This window comes from Gallus gallus, chromosome 5 (assembly GCF_016699485.2).
Source record: "Gallus gallus isolate bGalGal1 chromosome 5, bGalGal1.mat.broiler.GRCg7b, whole genome shotgun sequence".
Classification (NCBI taxonomy): Eukaryota; Metazoa; Chordata; class Aves; order Galliformes; family Phasianidae; genus Gallus; species Gallus gallus.
The window spans coordinates 724,888-750,611 of NC_052536.1; the positions used below are offsets into that span (position 1 = coordinate 724,888).

Sequence of the window (25,724 nt, forward strand, 5' to 3'; positions counted from 1 at the left end):
GCCGCCCCGCCCCTCTCCCTTCGGGTGCGATCGGAGCGCTCGGCCCGGTTCGGTCGCTTTCGGGCGGCTTCGGGCAGTGCCCGTTCGGGAGCTGCCGTTCGGGACGGCGAAAGGGAATTCGGGCGCGCTCGGAAAAGGTTCGGCACATCTCGGCTTTCCTCGCGACCGCCTCACCCGCCTTCGGGCGGGATCGGAAAAGACTCGAGCGGACTCGGGATTCTTCGACCCCGCGGGCCGGACCGCTCGGGGACTCGGCCCTGTTCGGGCGGGCTCGGGAGCTGTCAGGTATCGCTTCGGGCCGCGCCGCCGCGGCCTCGGCCGTATCCTGCGCTGCGATTGGCCGCCGGCAGGAAGCGCGGGCCCAGCGCCTCGGGACCCGCCGAGCCCCTTCGGACGAGGCCTGAAAGGACTCGGGACACTTCGGGCCGCATCGGAAACGCTCGGTTCGACCCGGGGAGCGCACTCGGAAACGCTCGGCACCGCTCGGCGGGAGCGCCCGAGCGACCTCGGAGCATCGCCCCCCCCACCCGGCGGCGCTCGGGGGGGAGCGGCAGGGCTCGGGGCTGCTCGGGCGGGCTCGGCCCCGCTCCCCCCCCCCATCCCGTCCTCGCATGGAGGACGCCGACTCGGCGGCCAAGCGGCTGGGCTTAGCGGAGGCGGTGGCGGCCGCGGTGGCGGCGGCGGCGGCAGAACCCGAGCGGCAGCAACCGCAAGGCTCGGAGGGGAAGGCGGAACGGCGGGAGGAGGTGACGGCCGTGACCGTGATGGCGGCGGACGCCGAGCACATCGAGATGGGCGCCGAGCCGCTGCCCAGCGCCGACGAGGCCGCCGCATTCGCAGGTCAGCGCGGGCCGCACTGCGCATGCGCCGCTCTCCTCAGCGCAGCCCGCGCTCCGCGCTGCCCGGGGCCGCCTCAGTGCGGGCGGCGCTGCCTTCACGCCGCTCCTCTCTTTCACCACACGCTGTGAGCGCAGCGGCGGCCCGTCCGAAGTCACTGCGGTGGCCCTGTGTGCAAAATTCCCGTTTCAGAGTCGTATCAAAACGCAGCCACGCGTTGGTCACTGGGTCAGGTGTAAGGCGGAGCCTAAAAACGCTCCGGGGTTCGTTCTGCTCTTCAGCCCCGTTCCCTGCTTTAATAAAAAGAGAGTTGTTCTAGAATAAAGAAGAAATAAACATTTTTTCCCCTTAGTTCATCGCAGGTTAAGCCGTGCTCGACCCCAAGCCTAACAGAGAACAGTAATAATTGCCCTGACTGACACTGGATGGGAAAAAGAGGGGAATGTGCTTCTATGGGGTTCACACACCGGGGTCTGCTTTGCTTCATTTCTGCTTTGCATTCCAGAAGTCACCACAGTGACAGTGGCCAACGTTGGTGCCTCTGCAGACAACGTGTTCACCACGTCCGTGGCAAACGCAGCATCCATTTCGGGACACGTGCTGGTAAGTCAGCCCTTCAGCCAAGGTGCTTCCATTGGTGTGCACATGAGGTCAGCACGTGTGCAGGCTGGTTTGAGCCACAGAGCTGAGGCACCCTCAGTGCTTTCCCTCTCTGTTTTCTGTGCCATTCCACCCATGTATGTGTGCTCCGTCATGGAGCTGACGGCCTGGAACACGTAGCCTTTGAATCCGGTTGGCTGAAAGCTCAAAAACGTACCTGCTAACTAATGGTGTCTTAGGGTGCCTTTGAGGAGATCTGCAGGAATGCTAACTTATTTGGTTCTCCCTTTATTTCTTTTGCAGTCTGGGAGAACCGCCCTCCAAATTGGGGACAGCTTGAATACTGAGAAAGCCACTCTCATAGTGGTTCACACAGACGGCAGCATTGTGGAAACCACGGGGCTGAAGGGGCCATCAGCACCTCTCACACCAGGTATAAGGCAGACTGAGCGTCCTCCGGTGGAGTTGCTTCCTCTTCACTTTATTTGTGTGGCTGGAAAACAGGAGAAACATCACACACATGACCTGAAGTTGCATCGTGCACTGTCCCCTCTTAACGTACTGCTTTTTGGATTTGTTGCGTGCCTTTCTAACCCACCCCCACAAGCAGATCGATTCTAACATTGATAATAAAAGCCCGGAACTAGGAGATTAATACTTGGGTTCTTTATGAAGAGCCCTTGAATGCGGTTTTGTCTCCATTCAGGCCTTTTGCTGGTATTTAGTTGTGACTGTAGCTGGTGACTTTATCACCAAGGTTGCTCCCGGCTGCCTGGCAGTCCCCGTTCTGCCCACGAGATGGCATGACGAGCTAGGAGGTGTTCCAGCCAGCTGCAAGTTACAGCCTGCGCGTTTCATGTGCTGTTAAGAGCGTGTTCTCTAGCATGCAAACTGCTCTATTTCCAGCCATTTTCAGAATGCTACCTTGTGTCATACTTCTTGAGGTTGGCAGGGCAGACCCATGGCTCTGGCTTACATCGAGCACCTGTTGCACACAAGTTCTTTGTGGCATGCTGACCACAGAACGCATTTGGCTCAGCCAAACTACATGTGAAGGTGTTGTCACTGTGCCTTTTGGTTGCTGTCACCTTCTTCCTTTTCTTTTTTTTTTTTTCCCAAAGGGCCGCAATCACCTCCTACCCCTTTAGCAACTGTCCAAGAAAAAACTGGAACCAAGTATAACTGGGACCCATCAGTGTATGACAATGAGCTCCCAGTGAGGTGCCGGAACATCAGTGGGATTCTGTACAAAAACAGGCTCGGCTCAGGTAAAAACAGCCTTCTTGTGTGAGGAAGATGTTGCCTTCTTCACTTACTGCACTTTCCTTTTAATCAGATTGCCTTAAAGGGCCAATCATGAAGAAAATAAGGACGGTTTCCTAGTCAGCATAGTCCCATGGATATTATTGTGCTCTTCTGTTTTACCCTTTTGCTTCCTTGTTCTTTATTCAGAGGCTTTTTATCTGTTAAAGTACAGCCTGCTGTGCAGTGAGTCTTCCCAATAGTAGGCTGACTCTTCCAATGTTCTTTTTGTGGACCTCTGAGAAGTACACCCTTGTCTCTACAAAGCTCTGCAGAGTCCCTGCTGGATTGGAAAGCAGAGAGCTTGTCTTCTAACGAGCCTCCTTAGCTGTCTTAGCCCCTCTCTTTGCTTTTATCTCTGTGGGAAAGCTGAAGAAGCAGTTGCAGAAACTGTCAGCAAGCCTGACTGCATAGCATAGTGTTTGCTTTGTGGAAAGAGAGTTTTCTTCGTGACCAGACAGATTAGAAATCTAAGCAAAAATTATGGAAAGGCTTAAATTCATGGTAGTTATCCAAAAAAAGACTTATCCTATGTGGGGATGAGTAATATTTTCTAGCCTATTGACGCCGGTGATGCACAAAATTGGAATTCACGGTGTGCACAGTCATTGTCACAGCCAGGCTGAGAAATGGTCATGCTTATCCTTCAGCAATGGGAAGCAGCAGATGAGCAGGTTTGGTAGTTACCATAGATTACCTGCTGTTTCGCCCAGTAATTTCACAATCACAGAATACCCGGAGTTAGAAGGGACCCACAAGGATCATCGAGTCCAACTTGCCATTAGCCAGAGCCTGCAGAGACCCTTCCTGGGGCTGCTCTCCAGCCTTTGCTCCCCAGTCTGTACACAGAGCCCAGGACTGCCTTGTTCTAGGAGCAGAATCTGGCACACGCACATGTTAAACTTCATGCAGCTCATCATTGCCCAGCCCCTGTCTGTATTCTTTAGAAAAATGGAAAAGTAATCCTTAGTCTTTACTGACGCTTTTATTTTTTTCTTTTGATTTTAATACAGGAGGCCGTGGTAGGTGCATTAAGCAAGGGGACAACTGGTACAGCCCCACTGAATTTGAAGCTATGGCAGGACGAGCCAGCAGCAAAGACTGGAAGAGGAGCATCCGCTATGCTGGGAGGCCCTTGCAGTGCCTTATTCACGTAAGTTTACGTTTGTTTTCTCCTGCCTGCTGGAAGGGGCAGGTTAATTCTGGACAGAGTCTGCCCTGCAGTCCGAGCCGCGTGCAGAGTTGTGTGTGATGGTGATGTGGGGTGAAGAAGAAGCAACTCATTGATTTGGTTGAGGGGAACTGGCCTTTCTTTTATTGCGTAGGGCCCCCAGAAGGGAATTAGTGTTTATTTCTCCCTGGGAGCTGCCAGGATCTTTGAGCAGAGCACAGTCCTGCTCTCGCTGCTTTTGGCGCCTGATGCTGAACTTGTAATCTTCCAATTTCAGGATGGGATTTTAAATCCTCACGCTGCCTCTTGTACTTGTGCTGCCTGCTGTGATGACATGACTCTGGTGAGTTGTGGGTTTTATATCCATTAGTTTAAAAACAATTCATCAATCAAGCTGCCATGGCCATCTGTGATCAGGTCAGGAGTGTCCTAGAAACACTGACAAGTACTGAGTATTTCCATATCAGACTGCTTGCTTTTTTGTAAAATGATGCTAGAGTTGTTAAGCAGCAGTATTTAGCTTCACCTCAAGCACTGTTTTGTGCTCTTTAGGTGTGAACTGGATGGTTTCCTTGTTGCGTAGACCTGAAACTGCATCCTTCCCATCTTGTTTCACTCATTTCTTTTCTTCAACCCCGTGGATTGGTAGTGAAGGATTTGCCCAGTTCTTGTCCTTTCATAACAGTGGGAAAAGGCTGAATCTGAGTGTAACTTTTTTACTCACAGAGGCTTTTCAGTTTAAAGATCCAATAGAAACTTTTTGGTCTATTGTTGCAAATCTACCATGGGAATACTTACTGCTTAAATGGTAGCTGCATCTAGAGAGGTTGGAGTGAACTGATACTCCCCTGAGAGGTGCCTCAGCTAATGTCTTTTTCTCTTTTTTTCCCCCCTAGAGTGGACCCATTCGACTCTTTGTACCATATAAACGACGGAAAAAAGAAAATGAAATGTCTGCAAATCCAGTCAAGAAGGAATCCTCCAAAAATATCACTCTGCTTCCTGCCACAGCTGCTACAACATGTAGGTTCTTTGCTCCTGGTAAAAATGGCCGAGCTAGATATCTTTTTGTCTTATCAGTGGTCAACTGAGAAAAATGTATTATCTCTTGGCGCTTCCTTTTATATGTCCTTTAATATCTGGTGGGGCCGTGTGGTAATATTTGTGCTATTTCTTGAAATACATGGGAAGGTAGGCCCTAAGCAACTGTAATGAAATCCACAGTCTGAAAGCTGTTAGTGAAAGAGGCAGAAGGTGGTGCTTTCATCTGTAAGCTCCCCTCTTGCATTCAGTACTTGCTTTGTCACTTCGTGTTTTTGAAGTCAAACCATCTGTGTGAGAACAGAAATTAATTTGCAGGCTGGTCCAAATCACAGGTTCCCTATCACATTCATGTCCTCCTGTTCTCATCTCATCATCTGGAAGGTAACATTACAAAGTGAGCTGAGGAGGAAGCAACAGGAATACAAAAAAGAACAGAGCAAGCCAAATGTAAGATTAGATTACTAGCAACAGCGGGAAGAGAAATGCATAAAGATTCTGCAGAGATTTTGTTGTTTCCATCCCCCCAAAACAGCTTTACTCTGTACTGTTTTGTTAACTTGTGCTGCTGGAGGGCTGCATGCTTGCTTGTGCTAGCACTGGGAGAGAACAGCACTGCTTGTCTTGTTGGCAGCCATGTCTTTCCTCAGAAACAGAACCGTAGCCTCAGTGTCTTAGAGCTGAACCGTTTGTATAAAGGTCTTTCAGGCTGAGCAGCGCTCTACAGAATCAGCCCATTAGTGGTGCTGGACTAATGCAGCTTAAAAAGGGTTTTAAACACGTTGGAGCTGCACTGCTACTTTCATCCAGATGTACTTTGGGACTTGTTTCCTGCGTTGACCAAGCATGGTTATATCACTCCATGTAGGTGGACAGTTGAACTTGTCCAGTAAACCAAACTCATAGAATTAGCTGTAATCCATTGGGGTATTTGAATCAATTTTCAAGCAGTAAGAACCATTCTTCCTAAAGTAGTGTAGTATATTAGGGCCAGCAATGCCTTCAGAAGCCATGCAGGGCTTTGATTCCCATTTCTGATGTTAGTGGCCTTAGGGGGGGGATCCAAACTTGGCTGTCACAGCTCGTTGACTGATCTGTGAGTTCTGTGACTTTGGGAACAGGGATCTCAGCAGCTAGACAGCTGAGGCCTGAGTGCTGATTATGAAAGTGCTTCTGCTATTTCCAGTCACCGTGACTCCTTCTGGACAGATCACTACCTCTGGTGCTCTCACCTTTGACCGCACGTCGACGGTGGAAGCCACAGCAATTATCTCAGAAAGTCCAGCCCAGGGGGATGTTTTCACAGGAGCCACTGGTAAGGATTGAGCTGCATGCCTGCTTGACATCTATGAGAAGGTAGGGAAAAAAAGAAGCCTTTTGTATGCTGCATGAAGGATTTTAGTTTTTAAGAACTTACACAGATGCTGTATGTAACCTGCTGTCACAAAAGAAGTGTGAATGTTTTGTCCAGATGCTGCAGATGCTTATGTACACCTCTATTGATTTCTTTGGTTTTATGGTTATCTCCATGGTTTTGGGTTTTTTTTTTCCTTTTTGCTACTTGTTCATCCTAAAATACCACCCAAAAAAGTAGCTGAGTGTTTAAACCAAGTGGAAAATGCTGAATAAATGCTGGAAAATAGCAAAATAAAGAAAACAGAAGTGCTTACCATAAATTTCAGCTCTTTCAGTCCAATTCCTGCATGGGGCTGTGGGTTCTGCAGGAGCAGCTGAGAGAGCTAGCATCCTCTGAGCACAATAGCTTGGACTCCTATCTGTGTAAAATAAAGTGTGTGAGGAGGAGACTGGCAGTAATCTTTGCAGAAGCCTTGAGATGTGAAAGCAGAGAGAGCTGAAATCAGTGCTCAGTTGCTTTGCTTGGTGTCCACGTGACATCCCGCTGCTGTCTCTCACTTGCAACCTCTGGAATTACCGTAGAGAATAGGAACCTGAAGAAAATGTGAAAGCAAAAAAAAACCCACCAACCCAAAGAGGTGAAAGAAGCTTAAGACATACCTGAAAGCTGTGCCATGCAGTGATGTGTAATGTTGTTGTTCTCCTGCAGTTCAGGATACCAACGTCCAGCAGCCGTGCCGGGTCGCTCACCCAGAGCCTCACTACCCAACTTACCAGGACAACTGTCAGATCTCACCTTTCCCTGAAGCTGCGCTGCCGACATCTCATCCCAAAATCGGTATGCTTCGTGTCCCTTGTGTCAGGCACAATTAGCAGTGCCTGAGTTTACCTGGGAGCCTTCTTTTCCAGCAAGGGGTAGAGATTGAAGCAGGAAAATAAACCTTCATTTTTTCCTTGTGGGTTTCGCAGTTAAGATTTGGATGAAGAGATTTTCTTCCCCCCGTGCTTTAGGCATTCTGTTATTGACAATTTTGATTTGTTGGCTCTTGGCAGAAGAAGCTCTTGTGATATTTTTTCCTAAATCTTTGCAGCTCCCTGCCTTTCAGTAGGCTTGTGCTTCAAAGATTTTGTCACTGCTTGGGCACTGTGGGTGGGTACGTATTTAATCTTCGATCCAAGAAAGCCATCTCCTCACTTAGATCTAAAGCTGTAGGAGCCTTTCTGAAATTTTCCACATCTCTTTATGAATCCTCTAGGTTAAGGTGGGGGCAGTTTGGAGCAGGTTTGCTACGCTGCTCTGGTGTCCCATGTCAGTTTTCCATGTGTTACTGCTGACACCTGTGCTGGAATGATAGAAGCTGGTTAAGGAGGGCAGTGGGGGTCTGCCCTGCTGCAGTCAGACAGACTGCAGTAAAAAAGAAAAGGTGATACAAGAAACAACGTGCAAATCAGCCCTTCAGTAGGACAGGGTATGTTGATGATCAGGTAGATATCTCTTCAGATGTAATTAAATCATGTGAACTTAATGATCTTTCATTCACTGTTTAATTCAGAGCAGCACAATGCATTCCTGGTTTGTCCAGAATGCAATCTTGTTGGTTTTAAGCCTTACTCAGCTCTTGATGCTATTAATTAAACATTGATTATTTTTCACCCGTGAAGCAAAGATCATTACTTTCCCTTGGCTGATACACATCTGCTAAAACGAGGAGTCGGAAGTAATTCCTGTTAGATAAGTTATCAAATACCGTGCCATGATAAATGCTCCTCTGAAAATGCAGCAGAGGAAAACATTCTTCTGCAAACAGTTACTGATAAAAGACTGATTTATCTTGACTCATATGGAAGTGCAAATAGTTCTCCGCCAATCATGGGAATGGAGCAAAATTACTGTTTTAATTAAGGGCCGTTGAGTGTAGAATATCAGCTCACCTGTGTGATGAACCTTCAGCACTGTCTGAAAACTCTGCACATCCCTCACACGGTGACCTGAAGTACACTGTGTTTTTGGAGACTTATTCCCTCTCCCCTAATCTCTTGTGGATTCTTTCAATTTTCATGAGTATTTATCGCTAAGAGTTCAATTTTGAAAAATCAAAACCAGTAAAGCCAGATGACATTTGTTCCTGGAATTGCTAACTGATGCGAGCTGACACTGCGTGCTGTTGGAATCCTAGCTCCAGGTTTTCTGATGCAGACTTTGGAAAATGGAGGACTGCAGAGCCACAGTAAGAGAGGGGCTCAGGGCTAAGCAAGGAAAGTGCGATTAGGTACCAGGAGAGGAGGTCACATTTTTTTCTGGTGGCTTCCTACTTGGTATAATCAATGTGCAGTTACTAGCAGGGCCATGGTTGGGGTTGTGAAAAAATAAAGGCTGCAACACCTCAGTAGTTTGGGGGGTCCTTTAATGTGACTTTTTGTATGCTTGGGAGAAGTACTGCTGGGTTTCTTTAACATTCGCCTTCGTATCTATGTCATTCTAGATGACACATGAGAAAACAAGTGAAGGAGTCCAAAGAAATTACAGCAGTGGAGGTTTTCTTTTTAGGAGCATCTGAACTGGTGGTTTTGGAAACTCATGTCATACATGTAATCTGGAGTAATGATAACTGTCTTGCTTTGATCCCAGTCTTCAGCCAGGGTTACTGTCAGATCAGATTTCAGGAAGCATTAGGTGTGAACCTTGTAACAAAACAAAACAAGAAAATCACTTCATGGAAACGCAGTCCCTAATTCTTTGTGTTTTATATTCCTTTCTTTGTGCTCAGTGTTGACCCCAATCCCTGCCCTGTCGGTGCCCCCCCAGACCCCCACCAAAGCCATATCCCCAACAGTGGTGAATGGGCTGGAAGTGACGGAACAGCGGAGCTGGCTCTACTTGGAAGAGATGGTCAACTCACTGCTCAACACGGCGCAGCAGCTCAAGTCTCTTATCGAGCAGGCCAAGCAGGCCAGCTCTTCCTTCCGCGAGGCCGCTGTCACGCAAGCCAAGATTCAAGCTGATGTGGAGAGAAAAGAGGTAATTATGCCACAGGAGGTGAAATGGGACGTCTTTTTGGCAGAGTTATGGAGGTCTTTTCCAATTGTAATGATTCTGTGATTTTATGGGTTGTACTTTGCTTTTTTTCCACTGGGTATAGCTTTGGTAACCATGACAAATTGTTTCTCAATGTCTTGAGAGCAGAGAAAAAGGTAAGTTATTCCCATGATAGGAAAAGGAGTAGAGTACCTGGGATTCCAGCAGCTGTGGGTAGCAGTAATATCAGTTGTTTGTTGTTACGGGTCCTGAGCTCTGCCATCAGACATTCATGCATTTAGGGGGCATGGATTGCCATATGTCCTGGTATCGGGAAGATCATGAGTGCTCAGCCCTGCAGTGGCTGCTTCCATTCTCTCAAGTGAGGAGGGCTATCAAATAGGCTTTTGGTGGCCTGAAGAGGCAGAGAGGTAATAAGAACAGCAAGCTGTGGAGTTTATTGGGAAGATAACCAGCAAAATTTAGAGGCATCTCGCTGAGCGTTCTGCAAGCAAAGCTGATCTCTCTTGTGTCCTGTGATAAGACTGCAAAGCCAGCTGGCATGATGAGAGTATTGGCTTTTACCCAGCAGCTCTTTCCTCCTCTGTAGGGAATTATCTGCAAGGTCTGCCCTATTCTCCCTGCTTCTTTTCTCCTTTTTTAATGCATGGTAGAGACCCTAGGTTCCTCTTAACACCTAACTCCATGCGCTGCTGAACGCATTCTCCTTCTCCCACAGATCCCCAGCTGCTGCTGTGACTTTGAGGGAGGCTGGAGAGGGGCAATGTACTGTGACACTCCGACCCTTGTTTGTAGCTGAGGAACTCCCTTTCCATGCACCACACTATTTGCTGTTACGTTATTGCTAATGTCAGCTTCCACTGAATTCATAGCAGGAGGGTGCAGCAAGAGGCCTTGAAGAAATGTGTGTGGGAGGATTTTGCTCAGAAACCTATGACAGTCCCTGCAGCAGCTTTGGTGTTCTTTGCCACGTTGTCACTGCTAAACTCTTCTGTACGCTGCATCCCTGTTGTGCAGGAGTGTGATACACTGGGAGTCTCTTTCTCCCTTGCCTTCAGTCTGGATAGAGCGGTTATTTGTTCTGCTGTCCAGATTTGGGCTGTCAGCTGCTAAAAGCTTTGTAGATCGTGGGACAGCACAAAATTGGAAGCTTTGACATTTTATAGATGGACATCTTACTTTGTTTAACTTTACCCTCTGCTCTTCTTCCAGTTTACATACCGTGATCCCCTCTGTTTATCCTTACCGAGCTTAATCGAAACAGTGCTTCAGAGTCCATCCCTCTCACCCTCTGATCCAAATCCATCTCACTTCACTGTACATCTTCTTGCCTCAGGAACAGGACTTAAAATCACTCCTCGGTATTGATCTTGAAGTGCTGACTTCACAAGGCAAGGATGAGCATGTGCTTATTTCCAGAGGAAGTCCTTTTCCCAGTAACTGTTGAATTCCTAATTACTCTCTTTGTGAATCTTACCACTCTTATTGGTAATGGGTTCCCCAAATGTTGGTCCCGGTGGTATTTTTTAAAATGCCCAGATAATAATTCTCAAGCTTGCTGCTGTGTTATGGTTATGTGTTATCTGCCAGCAGCTGGGCAATCCTGCAAGTAGGTATTCTAATCCATTCCAGTGAGTTCCATGTTTTTTGAAAAATGAGTTTTCTGGGAGCACACCTGGCATTGCAAGCAGTTACAGTAAATGCTGAATAATCTCCTGTCGGCTTTTGTGTTGGTCAGAGTTGCCTTCCCAGTTTCGTGAATGCTTCCATGGTTTTTAACATAAGTCTCTTTCCCTTTTTGTCTCTGGTCCAGCCACTTCTTCTGTCTTTTAAGTTGTGTGAGGGGGAGAAAGAGGTGTCATCCTACTTTGTGGTGTTGCTGATTTTTCTTGGACCCATTTAATACACAGTTGTGCCAGTGTGTTCCTACAAATTTAGAATTGAAAGGTTGTATGGTTATATCTGAGCTGCAGAGCCAAGGCTTTACAACAGATTAAATTATAATAGAGCTGTAGACTCAGCTCTTCCTGGAAGAGTGACTGCATAGAGAGCAGGATTAATGAAATCTGTTAGTGGGAGCAAGCTTGTTCCCAACTGTATATACAAACTTCAGTGCGATGACTGCAAATAATATGTATGTTTGGTTTTCACAGCAGTGCAGAGCGGTCAGCAGCCTGTCTCTTGAGGATATTGAGTTGAAGAGCTTTTGATCCTGTAACTGTCTGCATCCCTCCCTGCTAAGGAGCCATGCCTTCTGGCAGAAGAGCGAGGCAGAGGGCTCAGGACAGCACACCCTTTACCTGCCCTTCAGAGAAAGTGGCCCCAAGTTGTACTCTCTAATGACAGCATTAGGTGCCTGTGGGAGTTACAGAGCCCTGAAAGGTGAGAGGTAGGCTTTTTCCCCAAGCTTTCCTAGAGCCAGAGAGGCATTTGTGCTGCCTGCAGACTTTTGTCACTACCTGTGAAGTGAAAGAGCAGGCATCACTCTTTCATCCTGCTTCCACTTTCTAATGGTGTTATCCAGGAGTGTTCAGTGGAGTATTAGGAACGTTCCCCTTTTCTACAAGATTTTGAAGGTGGAAATGCCAACATCAGAGAGTAGCTGTGACAGGAAGAGGATTTGCTAAAAGTAGCAAATAAGAACCATAATAAATTGTAAGTGCAGCATAATTTAGAAGCATCAACGGTCACATTTCTTTCTTAAGATGGCATTTCTAATCTGAATTTTGCAGATTAATTGCATTTCCAAACGCATGGTCCTACCTAGAGACAGCATCTTCAAAAGCAACAGAGTTGCCGAATGGGGAAGCATTGAGTATTTAGGCTGCACAGAAGTGGAATATAAAAGCCTGTCTTCATATAAGATTAGAAAAAATATCCAAAAATATACTTGTCAGATGTAAAAGAATGGAAGACATGAGATGTTGTAATTTGGAAGTCCCCACATGCACTCTATTACTATTTTTTGTGCTTTTTAATTTCTGTATGTAACATAACAAAAAGCCACGATAGGGTCTCTGGGTATAAGAAGTTGTGGAAAGGCACCAGCTAGTCAAGTCCTCAAGATATGGACTATTTGTAACCTCTAAATCTACAGTTCCAGCATTTGTGAGAATATCTCCTTTGCAGTCATTTCTTTTAAGACAGAGCTGTTCAGGAGCCTAAGGAAGAGGCTGAAATAACCTTTCATGTTGCATATGCTGTTTGCCGCATCTCATGTGACTCTTAATGAGGACAGCTCCTTAATTAATGAGCACAGCCCTCACAGAGTTGGTTCAGACACGAAACTGACTCTATTTGGGAAATGTGGATGCCATAAAGCTTGTGCTTTCAGTGAGTAAACACGCAGCTGGTGCTCAGCCTGTGTGTGGCTTTGTGCTGGCAGGGACACCAAGTGTGTCCATCAGTAACATTGATGTTATCTGGAAGTTTTGAGGAATGATGTCCTAAAAGAAAACCAAGCCATGTGCTCTCCAGCTCAGTGTTTATCTAAAATGCATCATTACACAAAATTAAAATATCGAAATACTTGTAGGCTTTATAGAATTGCAACATTTTGCATGGGATTCACTAAGTACAACTGCTGTGTCAGAACTCTGCACAGCTGTTCAGAGAGAGCTCTACTCTGTTGTAATTAAATGGCTTGTAGATGAGGATATTGGATCCTTTGGCTTCTGCTGGGATTTTGGCTTTACTGCAGTTCTTAATTAAGGGAGAAGAAAACAATTAGGAAGAGGGTGTATGGGGCAAGAAAGGCTTAGGGTCTCTTGGAAGAGATGTTTGACCACTTGTAGTAGGATTGGCCCCAAAGGAACAGAGTTAAGGCTGTACTTTGCACAAAGATCTTTGGAAATGTAATTTCTTCTGAGAGTGCATGAAGCCGTTGTTTGTAATAGATAGACTTCAGAAGGGGGAGAACACATGAACCCACCAAGTTCTGTGCTGTAGAACACAGCTGGAGGGTGCAGATCTTCAGGAAATGTGTTAGGCAGTGTTTCTGTGTAAGGATAAAAAAAAATCAGAGTTGAAATCTAACATGTTTTAATTGCAATTGTCCTCTTTTTGTGATGCAGGCGTGTCTACAGAGCCCTATCCATTTGAAAACAAGGTGGAAGATTAAATCCGTTAGCAGCTGGGCCATCTGAATTATTTTTTTAGACAGATTAAAACAGTTCAGGGCTGGAGAGTATGAAATTAACCTAAAAAGGATTGGGCACTTAAGAAAAGTAGTTCCAGTAAGCAAGTGATGACTTATATCCTCCAAAGCAGCTGTGGAAATGGCTGAGAGCTGGGGCTCATCAGTTTGCTGGAAATGATTTTGCAAGAAATCTGTGTGTGTCAGGCTTGGTCGTCTCTGTTCTCACTCCTTTCCCTTTTCCACAGTTTCTCAAAGAAGTGACTGATTCACACCGTGGGCCAGGCAGAACCAGAGGGCTCAGAGATAAAAGGGAGGTAGAATGGAGTTACATTTCCATTAGCAGGATTTGGGGACCCAGAGCAGAGCTGAAGGGGGTGCCATGGGTCTGACAAGCACAGGAGGTGGCTGGACTTCCTCTCAGCTTCCTTTCTCTTTGGCAATCCCACTGGAAAACAGGATAAGCCACATTTGTGGAGGATGCAGTGGATTCTGGAGCTGTGGCAGCTCTCAGAACTGGAATTCTGTATCTTCAGCCCAAGAACTGTCTCTGTGCAGGTGTCACAGAGGGGCTGTAGTAGCAGGGTATATTTATGCAGATATTTTCAAGAAATGCTATCTCACACGTGCTTTGGCATCTGTACGTACACTCTCCTCACCAAGAAGTAGTTTAAAAACACTGTGCAGTGCATATGTACTGTCTTGCTAATAAGCTTGATCTTGCCTCTTTGTCTAATTGTGGTAGAACCAGGTCATAGCTCTTGCACCAGACAGCTTTCCCTGCCTCCTCCTCCATCACCCCAGAGAGCTTTTTCATCTCATCTTTGTGTCACAGTAACAAAAAGGTTCTCAAGGTTGCAACTTCACAGGAGAATAAATACTGAGATGTCAGGTCGTGGAGGCACTTAAATCAAGCCTTTAATCTCCTCACCTGTTGGGTCATATCACTCCTTGATAAACCTGCTTTGCCTGAAGGTGGGGGTTTGTTTTTTTCCTTTCTTTCTAACTGTTCCTCATGGAGTTTAGATCAGGTTTAGCATGTAACCAAATCGGGGCCATTTTAGATCCCTTTGTTTGAGCACTTTGCCTCTCAGCAGCACTGGCTGTTAAGCATGGCAGGACAAGGGTGCAGGAGCACTGAGCTCGACTTCCTTTGCAGCGCATCCGAAGCGTACTTTAAAATTCACCTTCAGTGGGCTGTTTAATGGATAAACTGTCTGAAAGCGTTATTATCTTTTTTTTTAAAGGAAGAATAATCATTATGCTTGATGTTGTTTTTGAAGTCTTGGGTGTGTTAATTTTGTCTTGACTTTTTTTTTTCCTAACCCAATCCCATACCTTCTGGGCAGTTCTAGCCCACAGGATTCTCCCATGCGTGTTGGTGGATCAGGATCACAATGCTCGGCCCTCTTTGCCCAGGAAGATGGCACGTGGCCCTATTTCCATGACATTTTCCTTGGGTTTCCTTTGCTAATTTGTCACTGTCTTGTGTGGAATGCAGTTCCTTGTACACAGTGAAGCCACATGTCTTGAGATTGGATGAAGTAGGGCTTGAATAAATGTATGTAATTGACAGTTTGTCACCTTGTTACTCCTGGCTTCTTCATCTGACTCCGATGTCTGAGTCCCTCTTCTGTAAGGGAGGAGTGAGGTTCCCTTTGGTCCTCACAGAACTGCATGAACCCTCCGTACAGACCTCACTTTTCAAGCCCTTGTTGCATATTGTGGCTGTGAAATGACACACTTGCTGTGTTTTTTCCTTGCAGCAATATCAGAACCAGTTATTTCAGCAAACAGAAGATGTGGATGGGAAAACAGAAATCATCATCAAGGTAAGCTCTGGTTGACTCATGTTTTATGAGGAGTCCGTTGTCTTGTTGCATTTAAAGATCCAGAAATCATGTATTCTGTGGCTGGCCTCATCTGAGCCTTCCCTGGCAGGACAGGTGCTCTGTTCTGGCAAAGTGTGTTCTGTTTCCATATTTTCACAGTCCCTTATGGCCCTCTGGCAAGGTTAGTCAGTCTGAGGCACCTCCAAGTAATGGCAGTGAAGCACCAACTGGTGGGTATCACTGCAGTGTGATAGGAAACTTCTTTCCTTTTTGCTCTGTAAGCTAGGTGTCAAGCCCCATTTTGATAGCCTCGATTTATGGCTGGGCATCAGAAACACAACAGTGGTTCAGTCCCACCACCTGCTAACTGTAGGTACCCCTTTGTGCTGTGAGCCAGTGGTGTGATGAGCTCGGTGCTGATGGGGGCACTGATGGCTAGATTGGTAGTGCTCAGGAGAGAAATGAGTCAGCAGCACTGAGTTGTGCTTGTGTTGGGCACTGCACTGATGGTGCTTCTGAAGCTGAGAAAAGTTTCCCTTGGCAGCCTGGCACCACTGCTCTGACGTGCTAATGATGTGTCAGTAACTTAATGAGCTGGGAACTGAATGTTCTGCAGAGTGCTTATTTTTGTGATAACTCAGCGAGATCTCCACCTCACCATGCAGGCTATGTTAATTGATGTCACCGGTGTAAGATTAAAGTGCTAGACACAAAAGCATCCTTTAAAAACCAGGTGTGATTTTCAATCTCCATATGCTACCTCATCCTCTGGGCTTAAGTCCTGTACTCCTGTTACAGTCTTCTTACTTTTACTCCTCTGCCTTCTGCTTCACTACAGTCACCCCTCCACTGTTGTTCCCTCTGATGTGGTCCCTTTCCTGCTTGTTTTCACAGCAGTCGTGTGTCAACTGTGGCCGCGAGGCAATGAATGAGTGCACGGGATGCCATAAAGTCAACTACTGCTCCACTTTCTGTCAGCGGAAGGTATAAGAGCGTCTGTGAGTTGCAGGTGGAGCTGTGCAGAGGGGACAGGTGACACTGGGGTCAGCCTGTGTGCAGGCTGAGAGCACAGCACAGACAGAAACATGCTGTGGAGTGGGGGGGTCACTGTCTGTGAGCCAGGGCGCAGTGCTGGGGTGGGTCAAACAGGTAAGGAGTGGCCCCAAGATCTGCACACACCTTCTGAAAGAGGTTATCAAAGTGTGAGTACAACCAGCAGTGAGGTGTGGACACCTCACTGTGTAAACATTGGCGTGAGCTGGGTGGGAGTGCTGTACAAGCCCTCCCTGCTGCTCCCTGGAAACCTGCACTCTACTCAGTACCTCTGATCCTGTGCTACCGAGGCTGTAGTTCTCTTATTTTTCACGCTATTTGTGATGGTATGGATGATAAGATGAATTGAGCACACAGACAAACGATAAAGCTTTAACATGGGAGGTGGAAACAGGTATGAAGAGGAAGCTGCAAAGTTTTGTGTTTCTCACTGCTTCCTTACAAAGACCTTAGGCACCACTTGCTTTAGAGGAGAGGATAATTTGGTTTAGCTACAGCTCTGTGACCTGGCTCTGTGACCTCTGGGTTCATTCTTTGTCAACTGAATGGAGCACCTGAAGAATTTTGACTGTTTCTTTGGCCTGTACCAGAGCGTAATGATGGCCGTCCCTGCACAGCAGGAAGGCTAGAATTTCAGAAGAAAGATTGCTTCTTGCAGATAAATTACAAAATTATCAATTATCAATGGCCTACCGTCCCCAGGCATCTCAAAGACAGTAATTTCACCCCATTGTTCTGTCACGGAACATGCTGGGAGGTGTCGCTGAGTGGTCATGTGCTGGTCACCCTCCGAGGCAGCTTATAACTGCTCTGTGAAGAAGCCTTTAAAGGGAGCTTATGGATGAGAGGGAGAGCAACTCTTCTTACACAGGCAGATAGTGATAAGACAAGGGAGGTGTGATTTTAAACTAAAAGAGAAGAGATAAATGTTAGACGTGAGGAGGAAATTCTTAGAGGGTAGTGAGGCCCTGGCATGAGCTGCCCAGAGAAGTTGTGGGTGCCCCATCTCCGGGCCATCTCTTCATGGCCTCTCCATCTGCTCTTCCCTGCAGGACTGGAAGGAGCACCAGCACATCTGTGGTGAGGCCAACGCAGTGACAGTACAGGCTGACGATGTGCATGTTGCGGACAATGTGATGGAGAAAGTCTCTGTCTGAACACACCTACCTCTGACCCCATGGCAGCGTGGTGCAGCCGGCTGGATCGGCGTCCTGATGTGAGCTGTCTGTCCTCATTTCTGTAAGACTTTTTCATACTGTGACAGTGTTTGCCTACTTCCAGTCCTACTGCAAACCTCTGGATAACGCAGAGACTGAGAAATCCGGATCTGGAGGAGGCAAACTGCAGCCTCCCGTCTGGGAGCCTCCTCCAGCTTGAGGAAGCTTAGATTTTGCTAGACTGAAATCTCCACTGTGTGGATAACAACAACCTCATCGTCTCTCTTGAGATGGTTTAAGAACAGTTGCTGCAATTAGATTTGCTGTTGTTCTGTTTTCCCCATGCCTCCCTACCTCTTATTTGAAAAAAGGAATGATCCCTCATTTGGTTTATTTAATTGCCTTGAAAAAGTACAAACTCTTAATTTGCCTTTGAAAGGACTTTCTTGTTTTGTTTTGTTTTTCTGTGTTCCCTCTGTGCTGGGGAAATTTGGAACACATTGGAGCTTCTGCACTTGAATATGAGTGAAAGATCACATCTTGTTCAATAAAATGCGATGAAAGCACAGTGTAACCCCATGGCAGCACCTTGGCACATGGACAAATGCAGCATGTGAGGGGTGTGTCTGCAGGGAGTTTTGCACAGAGGTGTTGGCTCTTAGTCTTTGCAGGACATCGGCGTGGATGTAACGTGGCAGCGGGGAGGAGCAGCTCTCACCACGGCAGCATGCCCTGGCTGCAGTGCCAAAATCTGGGCAACCTCCAAATAAGAGTGCACAGATAGAGTTCTGGCCTCTCGCTGCTGCTTAGTAGCTCCTAATTAAAGCAGTGGTGAACATTAAGAGGTTATTGGCTTCATTCGCTACTCCAAAATGCTTTAATTAATAGTGTGCTGCTTTAATAATTTAGGCTATGATTGCTGTTATTTACTTTCTAGTTGCTCACTGGAATGAGTTTCCCTCTTGGTGCTGAGGGTGAGGACCAGTACGGATGGAAGGAAGGCAGCAACGTGCCCCCCTCCTTTCAAGGAGACCATTCCTTAGTGGGAAGCCAAGCATGAGCTTAGTGGGCTGAGACAGAAATTACACATGGAGAACTCTGGGGAGGGAAATAGGCAATTCTGTAAAATCCCATCGCGAGCAACATACCCGCTCTTCAAGCTTCCCCAAAGTCATCCTTCAGTATTTACAGTCATTTCTTCTTACACGATGAGTGCCAGTTTTCTAAATCTTTAAGATAATTACTTAATGGAAAAGATGCTCTTAATTGAACCCACAACAATACAACTAATTTACAAGGTTTCTTGCCTCCATCTATTGCCCATTAAGGTTCTGACTAAAGGAAGCAGTGCGTCGTGCTGAACACCGTGTGCTGTTTGGTTTAAGCACCCATTTGTTCTCAGCTGCATCTTGTATTCCCCCCAGAGGAACATCCCTGCAGAGCACTGCTAGGCTGGGAGTAGAGCTCTGTGTTGGTTCAGGGATGACTGCAGCTACACAAAGACGTGAGCTCAGCCATACCCGTGTTTGTACAGATAACTGAGCGGCAATTTATACTAATGCAGAAAGCTCTCCAGTATCGTCGCTACGCAGTTTGTGGATGAGTATATCCAATGCTTTGGTTACAGTCTGAATTTTGTTTTTATTGCATCTTCTGATTAAGGAGATTCTGAAGAGCATGAGTGGGACAACAGTCCTAAATGAAGATGTGTAGGTACGACTCATGTGTGAATAAAGTTCTCTAGAAGCTTCTCATCAGGGCCCTGGCATCTGGGAGAGCTACTCTCTATAGCACAGTGAACTCGTAAGACTGCAGTATAATCGTTGTGGCAACGTAACGTGTTTATTTGTTGATGATAAATTGATGAAGCAATGTTATCCTTAGTCGAAGAAAATCTCAAGACCTCCCAGCAAGTCTTCTTTTATTTCTAAGCAAACAAATTGCCCCTTGGAAAGCAACAGCCCTGCATGAAAATCATTAGTCAGAAGTCTGCCACTTGTGCAATATCCGCAGTCTTGTGGGGTCTCTTGATGTCTACGTCAAGCACCAAGTGTTAAAGAAGTGGCTACGCCTGCAGCTTCCAGTGGGGGGAGTATCCAAGCCGTAACCACTGCACTCACCTGTAACTCCTCACAGTGGAGACAGAGGGCTGGGAACCACCATCCTGGAGCTGCCATCCTGGAACAATCTTTACTCCTTCCCTCCTCCCCAACAAAGACAGCAAACCTTAGGCAGAAATAGATCTTTAATGAACTATACAAAAAGTTATCCTGGTCATTCCCTCCAGTTCCAGTGAGCTCAGCAGAAGAGGTGCAAGACTTTGCGGAAGAAGTTCCTGAACTCGGCGTTGAAAACAGTGTAAATGATGGGGTTGACAGCGCTGTTGACGTAACCCAGCCAGGTGACGATGCTGGTGACTTGAGTGGGAATGGTGCAGGACTTGCAGAGAGCCCTTGTAATGTGGACCACAAAAAATGGTGTCCAGCAGAAGAGGAAAGCACCTGGCAGGAGAAGATTAAAGAGAGAAAGCGTTGTGTTCAAAAGGGTTGGAGTTAACGAATGCAGAGCTACCATCTCTCCGTGACAAAAATTTTGGGCAACTACCTAAATGTTGGTGAAGAAAAGATGTGAGTGGTGTGTCATTTTTGGATTAGCATTTAAAATACCAGGAGTCACAAATGCTGACAGCTGAAGTGAAGGTTGAATTAAAAAACACCACACACGTGTTTTCTCCCAGGAGCGATGCTACTCTGGATCAAAGGGAGACCGAGGCACTCTCTGGACCGGGTTCAACAAAATCCTGACCCCTGTAGGACCACACAGCACATTTCCCACCCTCCTTGACCAGCCTCTGCCACTGGCCACTCACCAACAACCACCGGCAGTACCCGCATGGCCTTCCGTTCCCGGCCGTTGATCTTGGCTCGCTTCTGACCGTGTGCCGGGTGTGGGTACTTGAGGTGTGGGTAGGAGACAGTCTGGAGCCCATTGCTCATCACATAGTCCCCAGAAAGGGGGTGCTCAGGGTGGGCATAAGGGTGGTACTCCTCCGGTTCCATGCCGACCCGCTCTCTCTCAATGAAGGGTGAGGGGTGATAGAGCATTCTGTTGCCCCCGTAGATGCCACCCCTTAGCTTGGCCTTCCTGGCTTCTTCCCAGCGCTTGAGTCCTTGGAACATGGCGCAGTAGAGCACCAGCATGACGGGGCAAGGGATGAAGAAGGAGCAGATGGAGGAGTACACGATGTAGTTGTCATCCTCCAGCTGGCACAAGCTGGGGTCCCGGTTTGGGACGTTGTTGAGGCCAAATATGACTGGGGATGCCACAGCAAAGGCGAATATCCACGTGGTGGAGATGAGGATCAGCTGCCGCAGGTCGATCTGTCGCCGGTTGTAGTTCAGCGGGACTGAAACAGCGATAAACCTGCCAACACAGGTGGGTCAGTGCTCGTGTGGGGGTAGCACCACTGGTAAGGTAAGCGAATGGAAGCAGCTTGATGCTGAGACATGATCCCTCTCCTCTGGTGTAAGGAGGAGGAAGGCACTTACCGATCCACACTGATAGCACAGAGGTTGAAGATGGAAGCCGTGCACAGCATCACATCCATGGTCATCAGGGCATCGCAGAGCACAGTGCTGAGGGACCACACGCCACCCTGAAACTGAACGACAAGATCCCCGGGTCAGTAGGTGCCTTTAACATGCAAGGAAACAGCTCTGTATACATGTGTATAAAATGCCCCTGGGAGCATCCTTGTGGCAGGGCTTGTCCTCTGACTCCTGCTCCCGTGTTCCTGGGGCAGCTCTGTACCCTGTGCTGGGTACCAGGACTGAGGCCAGGGACCAAACCAAAGGCTTCTCCCAGCTGTGGCCCTGAGCAACACCACTGGACTGAAGGCTTCTATTTGTGTCACATTTCTGAACCATCCTTTGAGACAGCTCTGTCTGGCGCTCCAGCAGAGAGAGATTAGGGTTGAAATTGCCTCAGGGCTCTTCCCCAGCTTGAAGCACAGTCTTTCTAAGACTGGTCCAAGTGCTTTGTGTCTCCCTGTGCTTTTTGGGTATCTGGTGACCTGTGTGAACTTGAGGTTTTTGACATTCATGGTCCTCCCCATTCACATTTCCAGGAGCAGGCAGCTCTGCCAGGATTAGTATCAGTCAGTACTGATGTCATGCACAGGATTATGATTAGTGGAGCTGCAAAGCCAAAGGAGACTCTGGAGAAACTGTTTGGCTATTTTTATATACCCATCTCCTTGAGAGGCCCCGCAAGCTTCCAGAAGACTGCTGGACTCAGACCTGGGTGTTTCATTCGGGCTTTTCTCTAGGGCAGATCAGCTGCTCCAAGCAGAATTTGGGAGCTGAATCCTGAAACACAACCCTCACATTTTTTACCAAAGCTTCACGAGGATCCTGACCAGCTTCATTGCAGAAAATTTGACTTGGCTGTGGTGTTCAAAACCCATTTGTGGTTTCAAAGAATGAATGGGTTCTGAACAGGCCCCGAGTTGCCAGGCTGCAGCACCTTCCAAGGACACAGCCTTTGCTGTGGGGCTCATGTTGGGCACCCTGAAAGTTGAGCACTCCCACAAAATGTGCCCGGAATCCCTCTGGTGGAGGAGTGACTTTGGATTAGAGGCAGAGCTGGCTTTGCTTGGTCATGTGGCTGAGTGGTACCTTATTACAGCAGGTTGCAGAAGATTAGCCCATCAAGGTACACAGTGTAAAGCTTTAGGGATCACAAACAGCTCAAGCCGCCTTTAGCAAGTGCTCCAGAACAACTCTAATTGCTTTTTTTTTTCACATTCTTTGCTTTTTTAGCATGAGACCGTCCATCTTTTTTTCCAGTAGTGCTGGTGCTGAGAAGAAACAGCCAGACAGTTGCACAGCAAAGCATGCAAGCTGTCTTCCTTACCAAAATAAAACAAAGCTGCAAATACAACCCCACAAGCCAGCTGATGTCTTTTGTAAGGCATTCTCTGTACAGATCTGGCAAGGTTTCACTCTTATTTCACGTGATAAAAGCACATGCTTCTCTCTGATGCCACACAGGAGCTTCGTAGCTGTCCTCTTGCCAGACCTGCAAGGAGGCTCACTGGGAGCAGAGCGTGTGAAGAGGACTTTGGTGGGGATAGCATCCAAAATACAATGCTCAGAAAACAGCAGGCTGCAAACATTAGGAGATCGTAGAATCATAGCATCGCTAAGGTTGGAAAAGACCTCTAAGATCCCCCACCCACCCCCACCACGTCCCTCAGTGCCACATCTCCACGTTCTCGGAACTCCTCTGGGACAGTGACTTTACCACACTTCGGGCAGCCTGTACCAGTGCATCACCACTCTTTCAGAGGAGAATTTTTCCCTAATATCCAATCTGAGATGCCCAGCTGGATTTCCAGGTACCTGCCTACCCTCAGCAAGGCCATGGTTCAAGGGTATAACACGGAGAAAGTGCTAATCTGAAGAGCCCAAGCCTGCTGGGAAGGATGTGGCACCAGCAGTAACCTTGGTGTGTGAGTGCAAAGTCCACTGCATCTGATTCCAAAGGTTTCCTGAATGTCCACAAGAAGCTGAATGCCTCTGCTTCTTCTCTGCTGGCAGAGTGCCTGCTGGAGAGAATCATCCTCCCCGACCTGCAGAGGTGCAGGGTAAGAGTGCAGAGCTGCTAAAACTGTTTCCTTTTTTTCCTAATCGCTTACACAGATCTTAGTGGCAAAGATGTTTACATAACCGTACCTCGCACAGCTCCTGCCAGCAGCTTCCTGGCTCGGCCCCATTTCACAGCTCGGGCAAGGATTAGGGAATGAGCTGAACAGGGTGAAGCAGGTAGGAGGCACAGCCACAGCTGAGCAGCATGACTACAGACTGGAAGCTCAGTTTCCTGTGCTGGTTGGAAGATCAGAGCTGACCAAGGACAACGACGTTTTTATTGAGGGAAGAGGGGCTTCACATCCATTTCAACACTCCTTAAGGCCCCAAGCATTAACCTGAGCTGCTAAGGCAGGTTAAAGACACAGAAGGATTACAACGCAGAACTGATGGTTTTGAACAGCCACTGAAGTGAGTGCACTTAAGGGAGAATCGTTGCTAGGGCACAGGTAGGACAGCTAAAGTTCCTAAAGCTCACCCATGTCTGGCCACCCATCCTGAGCATCGAGCAAGTGTCTGCCATCCCCAGAGCATGGTGGGAGACACCCGCCATGCTCTGGCCAGCTGGAAATGCTTCTCAGGGGCACAGCAGGGTACGTCAGCTGGGGACAGGAAAGGGGAGAGGGGAAGGGAAGAGGAAGAGAAGAAGGGAAGAAGAAGGGAAGAAACCCAATCAGCAAGAAGTAGCTAAGAAGAATGATAAAACACAGAGGCTTCCTAAGGACCAAAATTGTGACACGCAGGGAAAAGCAAAAGCACCCAAACAAAGCAGTATGGTGGGGCTCTTCTTGGTGCAGGGGAAAGAGAGGGGAATCTATTGCTCTCCTGTTTGTCACTGGTCCTTATTGATCCCCAGCAGAATGTGTGCCTCTAGAAGAGCTCTGGGGAGACAGAGGTCACAATGTCCCAGCAAATCCTAGGATGAGGTGGAGAGACTAAAAGCATCCTAAGCTCTAATCCTCTGCCTTCCTTGCTTAAGAAAATATAGGCCCAGCCCTGGTGTGGAAGAGGACAGGAGACACTCAGGCTGGGACACCGCCACTGTGATCTTCTGCTGGTCTTCAGGGATAGGAACACCACTCTGCCCCACTCACACGGACAGCCCCTTCCATCCCTCAGGAAGCACTTACAAACCCCATGGCAATGAAAAATCACAAGGTCAGGAAAGTTGACTGACAGCCATCCTCCTGAGCCTGCAGGTACAGCTTTCTGGGGCTGCTCCCTCTGCGTGGCATTACATCTCAGCTTTCCCTACATCTGAAAAGAGGTCCTCTGTCTTCTACACCTCCAGCTGCAGCAAGAATAGGTGCAAAAAGTCGGCTCTTTTGGCCCATGGGTGCTTTCCTCCATTTGTCTGAGGACTGATAGAGCTGCGATGGGAGCAGGGAGAGCCATGTGCAGGTCCAACAAATCCCTCTGAAATTGCAGGAAGATTGGTTGGGCCAGGGAGAGGAGCAACAAATCTCCCTGAAATCTCAAAGCATCATCAGTCCTCAGGCAGAATCAATTTATTTCTGTTTCACAGCAAGATGCAAAACCACTCTGGAGCACCTGAATTGTACAATCCTGCCTCTCACTCCCGCTTCCCTTTCCCTCAGCTGTCGTGGTCTCAGAGGGGAGCAGGTTTCAGTGGTGACTCAAAGTCTGCCAAACAGAGCACACCAGCCAGGAAGAGCCCTGCAGGAAGCCACCAAAGCCACTTTAAGGGTCACTGCATCTCTGAAGAGGCAGCATCCCCTCCTCAACTTGTCACAGCAACCTGCTTCCTGGCTAAAGACCTCACAACCCTGCTCACCTTACAGCAGCCAGAACACAGCATGAGAGCTCTTCTTAAACGTTGGCTGGTGGCAAATTGGGATGCTCACAGTGCGACGGCTCCCTGGAGAAGATATCCCGGGGCACTGGGGCTTGGGGAATTCGGGGATTGGGGCATTTGGGGCTTGGGATTTGAGAAGCTTGGGGCATTTGGGGCACTGGGTCTCGGGACCTTGGGGCTTGGGGGCACCTGGGGCAGCCAAGACAAGGGGCAGTACCCATCCTTGTGCGGAGCCACCCGCTGTCACCTCCAGTGGTCCAGGATGCCAGCAGGGAGGGCAGAACCGCCCCGTTCCCCCCGCCGCCCCCCGAGCATCTCTCACCTCGGAGTAGACGTAGAGGGGCAGGACGAGGAGGGCGAGCAGAAGGTCGGCGACGGCGAGGCTGACGATGAAATAGTTGGTGGTGGTCTTGAGCGCCCGCTCCGTGCACACGCTGAGGCACACCAGCCCGTTGCCCCCGACGATGAGCAGGATGAGGACGATGCCCAGCACCAGGGCGGCGATGTTGTGGCCGGCTGGAGGAGGAGGAGGAGGCGGCGGCGGAGCGGTGCCGTTGCACGGGGCGGCCCCGGCGCTGCCGTTCCCCATGGCGCCGGGGCATGGAGCCGCCGAGCCGCCGCCTCCCCGCCTCAGCCCCCCGCGGGAGGGAGAAGCGAAGGCGCTCCGCCGGCTCCGAACTTTGCGAGGTGATGGGAGGAGCCTCCCCCGGGCCGCCCCGGGGCAGTAAGCGGCTCACCG

At 48.3% G+C, this 25,724-nt stretch overlaps 2 protein-coding genes across 7 annotated transcripts; one reads left to right on the forward strand and one right to left on the reverse strand.

Moving 5' to 3' along the window:
- Positions 1 to 22: 22 nt before the first annotated feature.
- On the forward strand, positions 23 to 19,275 carry DEAF1 (DEAF1, transcription factor). 6 transcript variants are annotated; one of them, XM_015286218.4, is made up of 13 exons: positions 23 to 840; positions 1,343 to 1,440; positions 1,741 to 1,870; positions 2,559 to 2,705; positions 3,753 to 3,892; positions 4,188 to 4,253; positions 4,807 to 4,933; positions 6,138 to 6,266; positions 7,017 to 7,145; positions 9,076 to 9,326; positions 15,246 to 15,311; positions 16,206 to 16,309; positions 17,417 to 18,087. In XM_015286218.4, the coding sequence occupies exons 1-12, from the start codon at positions 612 to 614 to the stop codon at positions 16,299 to 16,301; spliced, it is 1,608 nt and encodes a 535-aa protein (XP_015141704.1). In that variant the 5' UTR covers positions 23 to 611; the 3' UTR covers positions 16,302 to 16,309; positions 17,417 to 18,087.
- A 473-nt stretch (positions 19,276 to 19,748) lies between these two features.
- On the reverse strand, positions 19,749 to 25,682 carry DRD4 (dopamine receptor D4). Its single transcript, NM_001142849.3, has 4 exons — positions 25,308 to 25,682; positions 21,070 to 21,182; positions 20,391 to 20,944; positions 19,749 to 20,022 (listed from the first exon to the last, which is right to left on the reverse strand). Exons 1-4 carry the CDS (start codon positions 25,572 to 25,574, stop codon positions 19,820 to 19,822), a joined length of 1,137 nt encoding a protein of 378 aa, NP_001136321.1. The 5' UTR covers positions 25,575 to 25,682; the 3' UTR covers positions 19,749 to 19,819.
- Positions 25,683 to 25,724: the final 42 nt, after the last annotated feature.